Consider the following 19698-nt stretch of genomic DNA (forward strand, 5'->3'; position numbering starts at 1 on the left):
GGTATAGACTGCTAGGATGCAGTCAATAACCACAGACGAGAGCTGACTACTCAGGTGCTAATCCGGTGTCCCACTTTAATTCAATAAATAAGGAGGGGGGGGGGGGAATGAAATGGAAGATAACAAGAAAGACTGCAAAAGTGTACACATAAAGAAGCTCATAAGATAAATTTAACACAATCAGAAACACAGTATGAGACCTCCATTAGCTACATCTTACAGAAGGGGGGATAAGGAAGAAATGGTGCACGACAACCATCGGTATGAGCAGAGTTCAATGAACATGACATATATCGAGGACTAAAGGCTGATTTGCCCCAAACTGGGAAAAGCTGGTTCTCGTGCTTGTAAGTGCTGGCAACATCACCATGACAATTTCCTCACCAATTTAGATGATCAGCAATCCCAATCCATATTTTCTTCATTCCGAAACATAGTTGAAGAGAATTACTTTGGGACTAATTCCACTTCCTCATCTGCAAACCATTACCAACAATAAAGAAAACGGGGGTCGGTAAAAAACACATTTAAACACGAAAGACAATAACCAGCAGTCAGACTACTGTTAGATGAACATGAAATAAATGGATCTTTTGAATGAACAAAATAAATTGATTTAAGAACTGGTTGATTAAAAAGAAAATACAAGAGGAATGAGAAAGTGTTCCATAAATACAGTGATGAAGGCCACCAATCAAAGGTCAAAATGTCAGTTTAAATAGTTGTAGGATAAAATACAGTCGTAGTCAAACATTTCAGAGCTAGACTGCTGGAACAGGGATGTCGATCAACATGTCCATAAGAGGTTATCTTGTCAAGATGCGATCTATCAAAAGCTTTCCTGAAGAATGACCACATTAAGAAATTGAATTACCACCACCATGTCCCAAATGGAGCAGTGATCTCAATATGCAAACCATGCAGAGAAAAAGCAGCCCGTTGAAAAATGAAGTACTCAAGTTCAGAGTAACCCTTGCTCCCACCAATATCAGCTTATTCATCAGTTTTCAGGTTGATGCTCTGATCCAATCTGTGGGTGTTCCATTTACTACTAATTGATTTTGCTGTGTTTCCTCAGTATTGGAGAATATTAACCATATGTTCTGCCACAGTGGACTAGCTCAGTTTGTTTGGGCTACTTTGGTCAGTTTGTTGTATTGCCCTTCTATCAAACAATCAGACAATCAGTAGAAGCTAGATTAAATAGTTGTTTACCTAGGCTAATAAGACCTCTATGTTCTCGACTGGTGGGAACTACTCCATCTCCTATTGTGTGGGAATGGTGGCTAGAACATTGTATTATACATCATGAGGGGAGAGTGATGCAGATCAGAGCTTGAAGAAGAGGACAAAAATAAAAATAAGAAAATACAGTTCACGAATTACCATTAACGTAAACAGTAACTCGTGTTACTGCTCATGTGAACAGTGTTGTGGGTCCATAATCCTTGAATGGAGAAAGAAATCCAAGCAAATAGAGATTCTGTGGGCCCCACTGAAGATAGCAAGACAAAACAGATTTTATGTCTGTCTAATAATTTCTAATTCTATTTAGTTTCTATTTCTAGTGTCCTTCCTTTTGTTTTAGAAGGCTGATCTATAAAGCCTTTAGTAGTTTCTAATTTTATTCACTTTCTATTTCCATTATTTACTATTTTCATTAGTTTCTATATTCCAAACAGTTGCTAAGTTTTACTTTCTATATTTGTAGTCTAGACTCGGTCTATAAAAAGACAGCTATTGTAATTGATAGACAATGAATTAATGGATGAAGTTTTGAGGCATTCTTGCACTCGATTATGGGAGTAAAACCCCTATTCAACAGCTGGGATAGCTGTGGGAGGGGTGGCCTTCTCAGCTGAGACCCAAGTTGAGAAGGCCATCCCCTACCCCCTTCTTCTATCTTCTTCTCTTTATCTTCCTATTCTCCCTACCCTGTTCGATCCCCTTTATTGGTGCTGCCATCCAAAGGTTATTACAAGTGTTGTGAGGACATCTTGAAGATCAGAATCAAGTGACAAACAACAAGGTCCAGATCTATTGATGTTGTGACCAATTGATTGAAGACCCCTGTGCTAAAAAAAAACAGAAGAGAGTTTTAATTATCGTGTTGATCCTGTCTGCAATTGATCTCTCATTGGTTTCTCCCTGGTTTGAGGTCGACTTTTGCATTATTTGGTATCAGAGCTATGGCGGAGAGAAGCTCCAACCAAGCCCCTATAGATCCACCTCCCTTCGTTTTCAAGACCCGAGTTCGTCTACCCAGTGGGAGCACAGCCATATTATGTGTTGATGAGAGGCGACATGACAACATTATTTCATAATCCGTGGTGGAAATGTTGTCTCAGACAGGAGAGATTTGCATCATGCCTACAGGTCAAGTCTTTGTTGAAGTTGAATGTTCCTCATACTATGACGGTGCTTGGTGTCAGCCGGTACCATCTCCAAAGAGCTTTATTGCAGTAGGTTGTGATTGGTTGGATGAACGACAAGGTTGGATTGAACCTAAAAACAACAGATGTGTCGTACCTGATCGACACCATCTATACCATTGTTTTACTCTAAAAGGGTTACAACCAAAGGTGACAACAACGACGGTACAGCCACAGGAAACGCCAAACATATCAACTCAAAAGCAAGTAGCAGCAACTGTGATTGAAGTTTCACTAACGGCTGATGCACCAACAGAAGATTCTACTAAGACGGTCTATCTTGAAGAAATTCAAGAACATATAGCTAACAAAATTCAAGTAGACCAAGCTGCAGCAGTAGATGAGATCGTGGTTGAGAAGCTCAGCCATCAAACTGATGTGGAGTTCAAGAACACAATGGTAGAAGATGAACTAGAGGACAACCCCGTGGACACATCCAAAGACGTTGAAGTGGCACACATGAAGTTTGTCATCCCCTTGAAGTACCTTGAAGAGCGACGTCCTCACCTCAATAACTACATTCATACATCCAAGGAATCACCCGAATTTTTCTATGGATTGAAGATGGATGTGCACCATACTAAAATCAGCCTAACATTTTACAAAATTCGAGGACAAATTTTATCTAAGAGGGGGCGTGAAGAAGAGGACAAAAATAAAAGTCATAAAATACTGTTCACGAATTACTGTTCAGGTGAACAGTAACTCGTGTAATTGTTCATGTGAACAATGTTGTGGGTCCATAATCCTTGAATGGAGAAGGAAATCCAAGCAAATAGAGATTCTATGGGCCCCACTGAAGATAGCAAGACAACAGATTTTATTGCTGCCTAGTAGTTTCTAATTTTATTTAATTTCTAGTGTCCTTAGTAGTTTCTAATTTCATTCACTTTCTATTTCCATTATTTACTATTTTCATTAGTTTCTATTTTCCAAACAGTTGCTAAGTTTTACTTTCTATATTTGTAGCCTAGCCTCAAAGTCTATAAAAAGGCAGCTATTGTAATTGATAGACAATGAATTAATGAATGAAGTTTTGAGGCATTCTTGCACTCGATTATGGGAGTAAAACCCCCGTTCAACCTCTGGGATAGCTGTGGGTGAGAGACCCAGGCTAAGAAGGCCATCCCTTACCCCCTTCTTCTATCCTCTTCTCTTTATCTTCCTATTCTTCCTACCCTGTCCGATCCCCTTTATTGGTGCTGCCATCCGAAGGTTATTACAAGTGTTGTGAGGACATCTTGAAGATCAGAATCAAGTGAGAAACAAGGTCCAGATCTATTGATGTTGTGACCAATCAATTGAAGACCTCTGTGCTAAAAAAAAAAAAAAAAAAAAAACAGAAGAGAGTTTTAATTATCGTGTTGATCCTGGCTGCAATCGATCTCTCAATGGTTTCTGCCTGGTTTAAGGTTGACTTTTGCATTAGGGTAGTTAATAGCCCTAAGGCTATGCTTTTCGGAATTAAGAGGTGCATATCTTTATCTTTTGCACCATCTTCTTCCTCTAGTGGAGCTCCAAGTCCTACATTATCTGATGGCTTACCAATCGCCCAGCGTAAAGGTACACGTTCATACACTCAAAAGTCTATGGCTATGTATCCTATAGATCAGTTTGTTTCTTTGTCTCATCTCCCTCCTATTATTCATCAGTTTGCATTGTCTCTTTCTACTAATACTATTCCTAAAAATCATATTGAAGCTCTTCAACTCTTTGATTGGAAACCCATCATGGATGTTGAAATGGATGCTCTTTTGACATGTAACACCTAGAGTTTGGTAGATTTGCCCCCTGGTAAGGACTTGGTTAAGTGTCGCTAGGTTTATACTACTAAGTACCATCCTGGTGGATCTGTTGAATGGTTGAAAGCCCGTTTGGTTACCAAAGGGTATACTCAGACTTATGGAGTTGATTACTTCGAGACATTCTCTCTTGTTGCCTAGTTGATTCGGTTCGCTTGCTTATTTCTCTTGCTATTAACTTTGATTGGCTCTTATTTCAATTGGATATTAAAAATACCTTTCTCTATGGTGACCTACAAGAGGAGATCTACATGGAACAACCTCCAAGGTATGTTGCTTAGGGGGAGAGTAGTGGTCATGTTTGCAAATTACATAAGGCTATTTATGGCCTTAAATAGTCTCCTAGGGCGTGGTTTGAGTTCAGTGCCATTATCTCTTGTGTTTTTCATAGTCTTACTCTAACCATTCTGTCTTTGTTCGTCGTCGAGGGGATAGAATAATTGGTTTGATTGTTTAAGTAGATGATATCATCATCTTTGGTAATGATCTGGCTGGTATTATAGAAAGAGTATCTACAACAGCATTTGCAAACCAAGGATTTAGGTCAGCTTCACTATTTCCTTGGTACTGAGATTGTGAGAAGCAAGAAAGGTATTAGCTTGTCCCAAAGAAAGTACGTCTTAGATCTCCAATCTGACACTGGTATGCTTGCATCAAAACCAGTGAATGTTCCCTATGGATCCTGTAATACCCCACACCTAGAACTGTTGATTTAATAACTATTTTATTGTTGGATTCACAGAATGACCAGACTGGACAGGCGGAAACCAGTGTACCAGCTTGATGCACAAGTGAGTACGGTATATTTTCGCTGTACCTATGATTTATACGATTATTATAATGATTTGGGTATATATATTTAATTTATGGTCTAATATATTAATTTATGGTCAATGATCCTATTTTATAGACTATGGTATATAATGGGATTAATGTATTAATGTGACCTATGTGTATATGTTATATTAATGGGTTCAATAGACACTATTATGGTTCAATGTTGGTTTAAGAGTTTGATTCAATTTAAGTTACGTAGTCAATCTTATGACTAGATTTAGGACCAAGGGTATTTTGGGGAAGACATGAATTAGATACCCATATTTGAGTTAATATTGGTTGAAGGGTTTTGGACTTAGTTGTCACGTCGTCACGGCGATCCAAGTCGGTGGAGGGGTGTCTAATCGATATATCGACATGTCGCCCACCATGGCGTTGCCATCGCGATCTTGTTGACCATGTTTTATTTTTTATTTTCTCTATTTTTAATGTCATTTAGTATGCTATAATATATACCCTATAACATCAAAAAGAAAAGTGTACTACTAATCTACTATGGTTTAATTCATGAAATTGTAATATCCATTAGTGTATATGAATTATGAAACCTTGGATTAGCCTATCAAATAATTAATAGCAATAGTCTTGCTGATCATAAAATTGAAAACAAAAAAACAATTTAAAAGAACATAATTTATATTGACTTATTGAGTGAAATCAGTGAATACTAGTAATAAATAGCACATCTAAAGATTGTATTTCTAAGTAAATAGTTCACTGATTTCAGAAATTAGAACTTAGAAGGGGAAAGAAGAGACAGTAAAACAGGTACAGTATTCTGGTTGCAAGGAAACCAGAAAACAGAGCAAGTACTTGCAATGCTAGGAAACCAGAAAATAGAGCAGGTACTGTGTCTGTGTGTGTGTGTGTGTGTGTGTGGTGACTGGTGAACACCGTGAAGCGTGAACTACTGAGTCACTGACTTTAATAAATCCCTCCCCCCATCTCTGTCTCTTGACTCTCCCTCTGTCTCTGTGAGTCTGTGTGTGTGTGGCTATGTGCAAGGGAAGAAGAAAGAAAGAAAAAAAGAACCCCCCCTTCTCCGTGAGTGTGTGCAAAGCTGCAAGCCTGCAATGCAAGAAGAACAAAAAAGAAAGGAAAAAATAAGTAATAAATCCCTCCCCTCTCTCTGTCTCTCTCCCTCTGTCTCTGTGTGTGACTGTGTGTGTGGCTGTGTGCAAGGGAAGAAGAAAGAAAGAAAAAAACTGAGGATTAAAAGTGAATACCTGAATATTACACTAAGTTACTTATAAAAAATAAAGAAGAAGAAGAGGAGTCACTGGAAGTAAACACGAAGAAGTGAAAAGAACAACTTAACTGAATTTTTTTTCTGTCTCTTGCGGGAGTCACTAGCAAACTACGTGTGTGTGTGTGTGTGCGTGAGTGAGTGAGAAGAAGAAGAAGAATTGAAGGCGAGAGTTGCCGGAGGACTGGGAGGAGAAGAAGAAGATGAAGTGATGAACCAAATAAAAAATAAATAAACAAATACTTACCTGTAAGCTGTAACCTGCTTGAAGAAGTTTCAGCCTGTCGGAGCTGTGACTGGGAGTGTCGCCGGAGCCGTAGAAGGAGGCCTGGAAGTGTCACCAGAGCCGTAGGAGGCCAAGAGCCTAGAGTCGCTGGTCGCTGGAGGGGTTCGAAGAAATTTCACGACTCTCTCGGTCTCTCCTCTATCGATTTCTATTTCTCCCAAGGTAGGAGTTAGTGTAAGTAATGTAGTCCTAGGTAGGAGTAATCCCACTAGGAGCCAGGGTAACGGGTTCACCTAACAAGGCTGGCCGATTGGGACAGCTTAGGCTAATTAGGGCAGAATGAGGGTTAGGGTTAGGGTTTCGAGCTAGGGTTTTATTTGGTAATGATGTGCAGGTTTTTATGAGTCTATTGGTGTAGGTTTGGATCAATTTGGATGAAGTTGGAAATCTAGGGTTTCGGGTTAGAGGCCTTATGAAAATGGACTGTCTGTGAGATCTAGGGTTTAGGGGTGGATTTTGGGAAAGGGGTTTTTAGGGTATTAATGGGCAGGTCTAGGGGGTTATTTTGGTATAAAGAAGTTAGGGTTTGCGAAGGTTTTAAAATTCTGCAATTTAGGGCAGAATTGGATTTAGGGTTTTAATGGAGGTTAGGGTTTGATGGATGGAGGGGAGTTTGGACTAGGTCTAATGAAGGGGAATGGCTGGACAGATTAGAAGAAGAAGGTTTGAAATCAAATCTCAGATTGAAACTTACTGGATTTGCAGAGATCTTCAATGGTAGCAACTTTGAAGATGAACAATGGGGTCTCCCGATCTACAAGATGCAAGGAGATAAGTAGCAGCCTTCCCGATCTTCACAATGCAAGGAGTCGATTGGAGATCCACCAATCCATTCACCTTGATATTACTCACAAGGCACGCTCACGATGGAGCAAAGGCAGCAACAAAGGCAGCAAGCATAAAGCTGAGTTTTTATTAATCAAATTCGTGTTCCATACATGGCCCCTTTAGAACTTTATATAAAAGACTCAAAATTAGACTTAGACACTAAAAAGAAATGGCCTAACCCAATCCTTAACCTATTAGCTAACTTAAACTGACTAGGAAACTGAAATAGACTCAAAATAGAGTCCTAAGGACTTAAAAACAACTTAAACTACTTAAAATAAAGAAGATTCCCTAGTAGCCAATAGGATATAAGAACCTCTTAGCCAATAGGATCACTTCACTTAAATTAGACCAATTGAACCAATTGGATGCAACCAATTTAAACCGGTTCAATTAAAAACACACAATAAAAACTAAGTATTGGGCTAATCCCGTATGCAACCTATGTACCCCTATTTTAGGCCCAGAAAAGTGGCCTATTACATTAGAAACCCATGGGATCAAAGGCCCAACATGTATGTAACCCAACCCTAGACTTATTTCTAATGAAACAAGCCCTATTTTGGTGATGAATCTGCATCAGTAAGAATAGTCAAAAGTCATTCACTAATGTTTTTTAAATTTTTTTATGTTAATATGTATTTCAGGTGTAGCTTGAAAAGTTACACCACCAATATACATCAAGGAAAAGGCATTTAAGCTCTTATATGGTTTAAAAAAAATAATTCAAAAACGTAAGTTTTATGCACTGAAACAGGAATATCGGGCGATATGGACATATATCATGGTATGGCATCCATGGTGGCGCCATGGCGACGCCATGGACTCCATATCGGTCGATATATGTACATCTACCATATCGTTGGTCGATATGTACCTCTTCCCACCGCCAGGACGCCATGATGACACCATGACAACTATGGTTTTGGATAATGGAGTTTGGCATGGTTTTGTTTGCATTTCCTAGAGAAGCTAGGAATATTACAGACCTGCCATTATGTATATATATTCGTTATTGTTGGGGTATCACAACAAAAGATTTGCACTTTACCAATTGACAAGAATGGATTGAAGGAGTCAATATTGCTGCAACTCAAGGATTTGAAGAGATCTTGGAAGGATTACTGCTCAAGAATGGTGTAGAGACTCAAAGCTATACGATAGACTCACTTGAGTTGAAGATTTAGCATGATTTGGGGTGAGGAAGTCAAGGTTTAGCTATGACTTGGCTTTGGGTTTCATTATGGTTTCATGGAATGATGTTTAGAGAGTGTATTAATGATCATTTATGATTGTAAATAGTAGGTTTTACAACCCATTACAGATTAATCTCGTTTTTTAGGAAGATTAGGGGTTTTCACATGATAAGGAAGCTTAGAATCTATTTGGTTGCAAAACCAAATATGGATTCATGTTTCTAATGGATTGAGTGTGTTATTCATGATGCTTTGATGCTAGAACTGCAACAGTTTGATGCATTATCAAGGATTCACCATGGAATTAAAGGTTCAAGAGCTCAACCCTAGGTTTTGGGAAGAACTTGTCAAGAACAAGGTATATCCTTCCCGAATCTTCAATTGGTTTCACAACTAGTTGATTTATATGTTATGAGCATGCCATGATGTTTAGAATGCTTATATGGTTGTTTTCTGGGGTGGTATTTCGAGTATGATGTATTAGAATGGAAACCTCCATGATTGAACCCCATTCAAAGCTGTAATTTTCATTTTCAGGCAGACTGACCCCTGTGCAGCGGAAATGGCATGTCTCACTCATTTTAGATCGAAATTCAGTAATTCCAAGTATGTATGAAAGTAGACTCATAGATCTACATTTTTTGTGAAATAGCATTTTTCCCATAACTGCTCGGAAAAAGGTAAAAAAAAACCCCTAGAAGTTCGAGGATAGGAGACAAAATTCTGCAGTTTGGTCCACCAGCTGCCTTGTAAATGCCAATCTTGACTGTTTTCTTTGGAGTTTTGTTCATGGATTGTTAAGGGATCTTTTTGGTGTTTGAAAACACACCTAATAGGGATGTTTTCACTGTAGGACATTAATGTAGTCCTAGTCCTAGATAGGAGAAATCCCACTAGGAACCAAGGGAATAGGGTTATGTAATAGGGTTGGCCGAATGGGCAGATTTGGTTAATTAGGGCAAAAGTTAGGGTTAGAGTTAGGGTTTCGAACTAGGGTTTATTTGGTAAAGATGTGCAGGTTTTTAGGAGTCTAATGGTGTAGGTTTGGATGGATTTGGATGAAATTGGAAATCTAGGGTTTCGGGTAGGAAACCTTATGAAAATGGACTGTTTGTAAAATCTAGGGTTTAGGGGCAGATTTTAGGAAAGGAGCTTATAGGGTTTTAATATGCAGGTTTAGGGGATCCTAATGATGTAAAGAGATTAGGGTTGGAAGGGGTTGCAAAATTCTGCTGTTGGGGGCAGAATCAGTTGCAGGTTTTAGGGTATAATGGAGTGAGGGAATGGAGGGGTTAGAAGAAGAAATTGGGCGTCAAACTTACTGGAGATTCCACTGGCAGCAGCTTGAACAGATGTGAAGGATAAAGCCACCTTCGAATTGAAGAAGATCCTCCCAGTCGTCACGGCGTAAGGAGTCAACCGGATTCCACCAGTCCCTTTCCACCTTAATAGAACCACAAGGATGCACACTCACAAGGAGCAACACTCAACAGAACAGGGCAGCAGCAATGGCAGCAAACAAAAGCTTTTCATTAATCAAATTCGTGTTCAAGGCTTTGCCCCCTCACAACCTTATATAAAAGACTCAAAAATAGACTTCTACTCTAAAAAGGAAAGGCCTAACCCAATCCCTAACCTATTAGGTAACTTAAACTAACTGGGAAACTAAAATACTTAAAGAAATAGACTCAAAACCTGGCTGGACTTATAGAATCCTAATCCAGCCCAACTTACATCACATGACCACTTAAGTTGTCACATGACCACTTAAACAAGTCACACGATCACTTAAGTGATCACATGACCACTAATTACATAAAAATCAAAAACTAAGGAATTAAAACAGCTAATCCCGTATGCAACCTAATTACCCATATTTTAGGCCCATAAAAGTGGCCTATTACATAGAAAATCCATGGGATCAAAGGCCCAACATACATATAACCCAACCCTAGACTTATTTCTAAAGAAATAAGCCCATTTCGATGATGAATCTGCATCAACTCTCCCCAACTTGAAAAAATTCGTCCTCAAATTTTGCAGTGATGAGGGGGAAACAACATATGCGTAGCAGCTTCAACCATTCCCAAACAAAATTCTGGTGATGCAAGAACATTAGGGATGAAGTCTTCAAGGCGTGGAGCTTTCTCTTCAAAGACCCATGGTGGCATAACAAACTCTATGTGTTCGACCTTTGAATCAATATCAACTATGTATGTCGTGTTCATAGAGTCTTCAACGTTGATAACCTTCTCATCTAAAACTTGAGGCACAAGGTGTACCTCTTCAAGAACAACATCTTGAATGCCAATGATTTCCAGTGGAGTGCTGTCAACCACCATTTCATCTTCTGCTGTTTCAGCTTTGTCAACTTTGTTTTCTTCAACATTGACTGCTTTAGTAGAATCTTCTGTTGGCGCATCAGCCGTTGGTGAAACTTCAAACACAGTCGATGCCATTTGCATTTGAGTTGACATGTTCGGCAACCCCTGTGGTTGTACAGTCGATGTGGTCACCTTTGGTTATAAGCCTTTTAGAGTAAACAAATGGTATAGATGGTGTCGATCAGGTAGGACACACGAGTTGTTTTCAGGTTCAATCCAACCTTGTCGCTCGTCCAACCAATTACAACCTACTGCAATAATGCTCCTTGGAGATGGTACCGGCTTACACCAAGCACCGTCAGAGTATGAGGAACACTCAAATTCAACAAAGACTTGACTTGTAGGCATGATGCAAATCTCTCCTGACTGGGACAACATATCCACCACAGATTGTGAAATAATGTTGTTACGTCGCCTCTCATCAACAACTAATATGGCTGTGCTCCCATTGGGTAGATGAACCCGGGTCTTGAAAACGAAGGGAGGTGGGTCTTTCGAGGCTTGGTTGGAACTTCCTTCCGCCATAGCTCTGATACCAATTTAATGTAGTCCTAGATAGGAGAAATCCCACTAGGAACTAGGGGAATAGGGTTATGTAATAGGGTTATGTAATAAGGTTGGCCAACTGGGCAGATTTGGTTAATTAGGGCAAAAGTTAAAGTTAGGGTTAGGGTTAGGGTTAAGGTTTCGAACTAGGGTTTATTTGGTAAAGATGTGCATGTTTTTAGGAGTCTAATGGTGTAGGTTTGGATGGATTTGGATGAAATTGGAAATCTAGGGTTTCGGGTAGGAGGCCTTATGAAAATGGACTGTTTCTAAAATCTAGGGTTTAGGGGCAGATTTTAGGAAAGGGGCTTATAGGGTTTTAATATGCAAGTTTAGGGGATCCTAATGATGTAAAGAGATTAGGGTTTGAAGGGGTTGTAAAATTATGTTGTTGGGGGCAGAATCGGTTGCAGGTTTTAGGGTTTAATGGAGTGAGGGAATGGAGGGGTTAGAAGAAGAAATTGGGTGTCAAACTTACTGAAGATTCCACTGGCAGCAACTTGAACAGATGTGAAGGATAGAGCCACCTTCGAATTGAAGAAGATCCTCCCAGCCGTCACGGCGTAAGGAGTCAACAGGATTCCACCAATCCCTTTCCACCTTGATAGAACCACAAGGATGCACACTCACAAAGAGCAACACTCAACAGAGCAGAGCAGCAGCAATGGGAGCAAACAAAAGCTTTTCATTAATCAAATTCGGGTTCAAGGCTTTGCCCCCTTACAACCTTATATAAAAGACTCAAAAATAGACTTCTACTCTAAAAAGGAAAGGCCTAACCCAATCCCTAACCTATTAGGTAACTTAAACTGACTAGCAAACTAAAATACTTAAAGAAATAGACTCAAAACCTGGCTGGACTTATAGAATCCTAATCCAGCCCAACTTACATCACATGACCACTTAAGTTGTCACATGACCACTTAAACAAGTCACATGATCACTTAAGTGATCACATGACCACTAATTACATAAAAATCAAAACTAAAGAATTAAAACAGCTAATCCCGTATGCAACCTAATTACCCATATTTTAGGCCCATAAAAGTGGCCTATTACATAGAAAACCCATGGGATCGACTTATTTCTAAAGAAATAAGCCCATTTCGGTGATGAATCTGCATCATACATCCTCTTTAATCATGCATTCAATAGCCCCAAAGATTGATATTGTGACGGAATGGATAAGAATAGGACTGAAGTGGGTAGGATTACTCAATAGGTGTTCTAGTGTATGAGATATTTTATATGATTGATGCAATGAATATAGTTTGCGTTTACGCACCACAGATAGGTTTGGATGAAAGTTGTATGCATCAAATTTTGGGGCCGTATCGATGATTTAGTGCAGGGTTTTGGCCAGGATGAATCGATTATTATTGGAGGTGACTTGAACAGCCACGTTGGGAGTGACTGTCGAGGCTATGAAGGGGTCCATGCTAGACTTTATGAAGAGAAATGAGGAGGGGACTTCAATCCTCGACTTTGCGGTAGCTTATGATCTTTCCATTATGAACACTTTCTTCGAAAAGAGAAAGGAACATTTAGTTATCTACAAAAGTGGGCTTCGTGCTAATCAAAATGACTTCTTCCTAACAAGAAAGGCTGACAAATTGGTGTGTAAGGACTGTAAGGCCCTGGGGAGAGCCTAGCAACAAAACATAGATTGGTGATCTTGGATATGTCTCAGTACGCAGAAGCGTTGGAGAAAACCTACGCACCCTAAGATAAGGTGGTGGAGATTAAAAGGGGAGTACCTAAGGACATTTAGTGATAATGTGGTCAAATAAGGAAGGTGGGACTTCGAAGGAGACACCAATGTGATGTGGCACCAGATGATGACTTGCATTAAGAGGGTTGCCAAAGATGTGCTATGGGAAGCGAAGGGCAGTCGCCAGGCTCCTAGAGAGATTTGGTGGTGGAACGATGAGGTCCAAGCAGCTATTAAAACTAAAAAAGTGTGTTTTAAGACTTGGCAAAGGACTAAGGAAACAGAGGATAAAAAGAGGTATTATGATGCTAGAAACGGAGCTAGGAACATTGTGGGGATGGCTAGGGCGAAGAAATATGAGGATCTCTATATCAACCTAAACATAAAAGAATAGGAAAAGGCTATAGATCCTCCTCTGACGACCTCAATGGTAATGTAAGTACTATGTTTAGTGAGTAAAGTTTCTTTTTCCACCAAACAAAAAAAAAAAAAAAAAGATAGCTAAGATGAGAGAAAGGAAGAGTAGAGATTTCGACCATGTGAGGTGTATGAAGGATGATGAGGGAAGAGTGTTAGTAAGGGATGAGGACATTGTGAACAGATGGAACGAGTATATTTGTGACATACTAAATGGAGGTAGGTCGAGTAGAATTGACCCAAACGATTACTCTATTCGACATGATACCATACATCATAGATATTTAAGAAAAGTTGGTGTAGCGGGAGTTAAAGAAGCCCTAAGAAAGATGAAAACAGGTAAGACAATAGGCCCAAATGAGATTCCAATAGAAGTGGAAAACCTTAGGAGGTTGTGGGGTTTATTGGCTAACCAAGTTGTTTAACAAGATTATGAACACAAGTAAGATGCCAGATGAATAGAGAAGAAGTATTGTAATCCCGGTCGATAAAAATAAAGGTGATATCCAAAGCTGCAATAACTATAGAAGCATAAAGCTATTGAGTCACACAATGAAGCTTTGGGAGAAGGTTATTAAAGCTTGGTTGAGAAGAGAGACTCCTATCTCGATGAAACAATTTGCCTTTATGCCAGGTAGATCCACGATTGAAGCTATCTACCTATTGAGAAGGCTTATGGAAAGATAAAGAGATGGCAAGAAGGATCTCCATATGATATTCATCGACCTGGAAAAAGCCTATAATTGAGTCCCTAGAGATCTAATCCAACATGTTCTAATGAAGAGGGGGGTGTCAAGTAAATATGTGGATGTCATTAAAGATATGTATAGGGTGTGGTGACTAGGGTGAGATCTATGGGAGGTCAAGGCAAGGAATTCCCAATTACGATTGGATTACATCAAGTCTCAACCTTAAGCCGGGGGGGGGGGGGAGGGGTGGGGTGGGGGGACGGAGCTCAGCGACAAAGAAGTTTTATTAGAAATAAAGTAGATAGACTAGAATGCATGCACAAATCTCATATAAGCCCGGCGAAGAATGGTAGAAGCAAGAACACCAGTACACTCCCAACCTTGTCGAATCATAATGCAGTGGCACTGTAGGCCACATCTATAAGCTATGGTTTTCCTACCTGAAAACCTAGAAAAGAGGCATGAAGAAAAGCCTAAAGATATAAAATAAGGCACAAACCTGTCCTTCATATTAAAATACTTAAAACTCTTGGTAGAAAATTCAAATAACCCCCCCTAAACATTACTACATGGGGCTGGAATTGTTCTAATAATACAAAAGCAAACAAAGGTGAAGGACTGAAAGCAGAAAACATGATGGTCTACTGACATGGCCTCTTCTTCTCTATCAACCTAATTGATTTCTCTCCTTGGGGCCTTAACCTGCCATCATAATCCAAGAAACAATCTGACCCATCAACATACTCAGATTTGAGTTTTGTTAAGTTAATATGATTTTTGCTAAAATCGTTTCCTTCTGATGCTGGACGGTTTTCTCCTGTCTGATTAAGATTCTTTATGATGTCTGATTCCGTCATTTCTTTCCTGTTATCGGTGCACTGTTTGATAATAGCATTGCTGCAGCCTCTGGTGGAGCTACCTCCCCCAGTAGTCCTCTTGCTGCTAGTATTTCTGGGTCAAGTTCCATAGAAAGTGTTGCTCATGCTGTTGCACAAATCCCATTAGATGCGAAGCTGGCTCAGTTTTCAAGGGGTTAGCTCTGTGATAATCGAAGTATCAAACTTAAATAAGGTTAAAGAAAGTTATACTGAGGACTCACTTCAGGTATGTTAAAATCTTGTGTGTTCCAGTAGGTGCTGCTTTTTGGCTTTTCCTTATTTTTGATTTTTATCTTTATTCTTAACAACTTCCATTGTGATTATTAAAGTCTCAGTTAAAGGTATAGTAGATTGATTTAGTTCTGGTTTCTGATCATGATGGTCTGGCACAATCTATCACTATTGTCTTTCTGTACCACTTTCTGAATGTTTACTCTAGATTGCTATCATAGAATAGGCTAGGCTTTTTTATTAGAATTATTCCATTAGGCTTCTGTGACAGAGATGAGACACCTAGGAGTCCATTGTTCTTCTAGCTTTTTATTTTTTGATAAAAGAAATTTTATTGAAAGAAAAAAAAATGCAAATAGTACAAGAAAAACAGCTGGAAACACCCCAGCATAGTTGTCATGGTGTCTAGGAGACCCAGGGCATTGGAGGGGGCCTGATGCAAGGCAACGCCAATAAGGCGCCTGGACGCCTTGACAACTATGCATCTCAGCCTAAGGCCAAGGTTTAGCCACAGACACATCTAGTTGGGTATGGTACTTGGTGGGTATGGTGGGCATGATTCATCATCACCCTCATTCAGCACTACTCATGATGTTCAGACACAGGGTGTTCCATCTTTTGTGGATAGCATCTTCTCCTTCGTAGGCCCTCAGCAACCCTATCAGTCTGGTTCACCAAGAAGCTACAGTGGATGCATGTTTGCATCATCTTCCTGACTCGGAGATCTGTATCCGAGGTTGGAGTGCCTAGAGTTTGTTGATGATGAGACACATCAGGATATGTGAAGTATTTTGAGGGTTTCTTCCGGCATACCATGACATGGCCATCTTTTGGGATCAAGTCAGTGGAATGGTATCGTCAGTGGCAGCAATCTTCCTCATCTTTCGAGCCTGCCGAAACTCTATGAGGTATTGACATAAAGTTGGACACTAGGATGAAAGGCAAGGGTATTTTGCTTATTTGCACATTTGATGTGGGTTGAGTCTGTTGAGTAACTGTACACTTATAATGCAACATTTTGGCAATTAATAATATTAAATAATTTGTCTCCATTGGTCACTTGTGATTGCATGTTTTAGTTTTCATTTAATTTTGAAAGTTATAGTACTAAACTTTCTGTAACATAAGCGATCTTTGAGAAATATACAAGCAAGGTACAGTATACATTGCCAAAGTAGGGTACAAACCAAACTAACATTTTGAGTATGTTTTTCAGCAATCTAAAGGTTCCATTGTGTTTAAGGATGCTTAATTACCAAGTTTCAGCCCAAATTATGATCGTTTAACCACTGAAATTGTCAAACGAAACCGACCACTAACTCCTGTAGCATTTTGGCCAGGTTTTGGTCAAAATCCGAAATATGTCTTCTTGAACCTTGAGGGGGATCTTTTGGGTCTTTTTTAGTTCTAGATATCAGAATCATGTTATGTTATTGATTATTTATTATTTATTTTTTTATTTTTTATCCTGTCCCTTTTCTTTCAGATGCATTCAGATGCTTCGATTTTGTGACTTCAGAAAAGAAAAGCTTTACATCACTATTCCAACAAAAAATGATGTGCTAAATTCAATATTGACGGCAGTAGTACGGAATAAATATCTAAACCCTTGAAGAACACTGCTGATGTTTCCTCTATTTGAAGCCGTCCTCCCAATAGGTCCCAAGAGCACCGTTAGAATTTTTCAGCCTGGAGCCACCTTGTTGTGAAGGGAGAATCCACTCTTATGATTAAGTGGCTATCCCTGACAGGAAGGAGACGATGGAGATTGATTGACATCCTTGATTAGGAATGCAAGATCCTAGTGTTTTCAAAGGAATATCTCATTTACTTTGGGTATTTGTATTCTGTTGGCTGTGTAGGGGTCTTGTATGGTATTCTGGGTTGTGTCCCTGATAAAATACCTTCATTCTCTATCAGAAAAAAAAACCCCTGCTTTAGACAAAAATGCTAACCTAAAAGTGACTGACATCCCAGTCCAATCATATGTCAGATAATTTCTACTTATTTTTTTACCAATAACTGCATGACTACAACCTCCCAGTTGAATCACAAGTCAGAAGTGAGTTGTATTGTGCGCTCTCTCCAAGCAGTTTTATGGCTTGGCTAGTTTCTAGCCTTTGTATTTCTCCAGCATTCTGTACAGACATTGTGCTAATAGGCCTAATCCTATCCTTGTGCCACTCAGGGTTCCCTTCCCTGTAACTAATCCCTCCTCCCTTTTAATATTTCTATTAAACAAATCCACAATGAAAAAGTATACAGAGCCCAAAAATATTTATTCAACCACAAGCAACAAAATCAAATACTTGAAGGATTGGTATAGTAATTAGCCGGCGGTACATTCTGACAATTGCAATAATTTTGATAAAATCACACAAACAAATAAGAATCAACCAAAAACAAACTTTGAAGAGGTACCAATAAGCGAAAATTTATTTAGACACAGAACATGGATATAATATGCATAGAAAGGTCTGAAAGAAGTAATACCTAGCGTCCAAAGTACGAAGGCATTGCTCCTATCAGCCCAAGACCAGGTTGAGACCTTGTTGCTGCACTTGCTACAGCAGAGGACTGACCCAATTGAGCACTCTGGTAAGCTCCCAACCCTTGCAAAGCTGCCTGAGAACCATAACTACCAATCACACTTGGACTAAAGCTATTGATACTCGTGTGACTGGCATAGGCTGCACTCAATCCCACTGTTGGAGTTCCGCTTCGATTCACAGAAGGAGACAATCCACTACCAACAGAGGGAGTCATAGCTGCATGATTTAATGATGCATCCAGTGCAGGATTCAATACCCCCATCCCTGGATTCTGACCAACCATAGCTGCCGGATTAAAACTCTGATACATCATTCCCGGATTCAATCCCATTGCATAAGTAAGAGCAAGATCGTTGGGCGGCAATACCGCAGAACCAGCTGCAACCGCTGCCTGACTCTTATTATCCCTGAGGCCTTCACCTGCTCTTTGACACTGCAATGTGCAACCTTCAAACATCTTTATTGGCTCCTCCAATGCCTTCTTACTTCCCTCTTGCGTCTTGTACACAAAAATCGCAAAACCCTTAAGCTTCCCAGTGTTCCGATCATAACCCAGTGGCCCTTCCTCTATTTCCCCAAATTTAGCGAAGAAAGCTCGAAGCTTCTCTGGGTTTATATGAGGGCCAACATTGGCTACATAGATCTTGCGACCAGTTGCATCAATAGATGGTTGACTAGGCATGGGACCCGATGAGGCGAGCTGACAAGCAGTCATGCGGTTCCCAATCTTCTTCTGAGGCTGCTGAAGGGCCTTTCGAGCTCCTTTACGGGTCTTAAAGAGCACAAATCCATAGCCCTTGGACTTTCCAGTAAGCTTATCTGTGACAACATTGCATTCTTCAATTTGACCATATTGTTTAAAAGCTGAAACTAGGGTTTCAGTGGTGGCGTCCCAGCCAAGGCCATGAACGAATATCTTGCGCTGAACAGGGTCGGATTCTGCAGCTTTGCTGATGTTAGAGATGACTGAGCGGTCCTTGAGGGCAGCTTCTTTGAGAATTTCAATTAGTTGGTCTTTCCCGAAGGGCTCCAAGAGCTTACGAATTTGTTCTCGCTTTGAAGTTTCGTCTTCTTCCTCTTCTTCTTCGCCATCTTCGTCTTCATCTTTGTCTTCTTCCTCTTCTTCAGACGAAGATACATCTTCTTCTTCTTCTTCTTCTTCTTCTTCGACTTCTTCTTCTTCTGCTTCTTCTTCTTGTTCTTCTTCTTCGTCTTCTTCTTCTTCAGAGGATTGATCTTCGGAGTCGTAGGTTTTTAGCTTTTCATCATCATCGGAAGAAGATTGTTGTGCTTTGGAAGCAGCCTTTCTCTTCCTCGCCATTTTGGAGAATAAGAACAACTGATCTCTTTTCCTTTCTCTACAAATTATGGGTTTTTAGGGTTTTGTGACCAAGATCAACAGAAGGTTTGCGGAAAGTTTGCAACAGAGACTCGCGACCGGACTTACTGGGACTCCGGAGTTGAGATATAACTATATAAGCGTGTTGAGTCGTTTAGATCCGGTCTTTTTTTACGTAAAAGAAGTGTTTACATTGTTTCTGGTGTGGTCATATTTGGCCAGGTTAAGAGCTATCCCTAAACAAAACCGATCCAATAGAGGGACACACTGTAATATTGAGACCCAAGTTACTCATATATAATAAGTCTCTAATAAAATACCACG

At 39.8% G+C, this 19698-nt stretch overlaps 1 protein-coding gene across 7 annotated transcripts; it reads right to left on the reverse strand.

Moving 5' to 3' along the window:
- Positions 1–250: 250 nt before the first annotated feature.
- LOC122642725 (UBP1-associated protein 2A-like) lies at positions 251–19434 on the reverse strand. Of its 7 annotated transcripts, none has more exons than XM_043836299.1 (4): positions 19174–19434; positions 17977–19110; positions 8075–8084; positions 251–428 (listed from the first exon to the last, which is right to left on the reverse strand). In XM_043836299.1, the coding sequence occupies exons 1-2, from the start codon at positions 19354–19356 to the stop codon at positions 17977–17979; spliced, it is 1317 nt and encodes a 438-aa protein (XP_043692234.1). In that variant the 5' UTR covers positions 19357–19434; the 3' UTR covers positions 251–428; positions 8075–8084. The 7 variants fall into 7 exon arrangements, with proteins under 7 accessions (XP_043692234.1, XP_043692235.1, XP_043692233.1 ...); XM_043836300.1 differs by having other exon boundaries at positions 252–428; positions 17977–19152; positions 19225–19434; XM_043836298.1 differs by having other exon boundaries at positions 252–428; positions 17977–19152; positions 19207–19434.
- Between the last annotated feature and the right edge of the window lie 264 nt (positions 19435–19698).

The sequence above is a fragment of the Telopea speciosissima genome, chromosome 10 (genome assembly GCF_018873765.1).
Source record: "Telopea speciosissima isolate NSW1024214 ecotype Mountain lineage chromosome 10, Tspe_v1, whole genome shotgun sequence".
Lineage (NCBI taxonomy): Eukaryota > Viridiplantae > Streptophyta > Magnoliopsida > Proteales > Proteaceae > Telopea > Telopea speciosissima.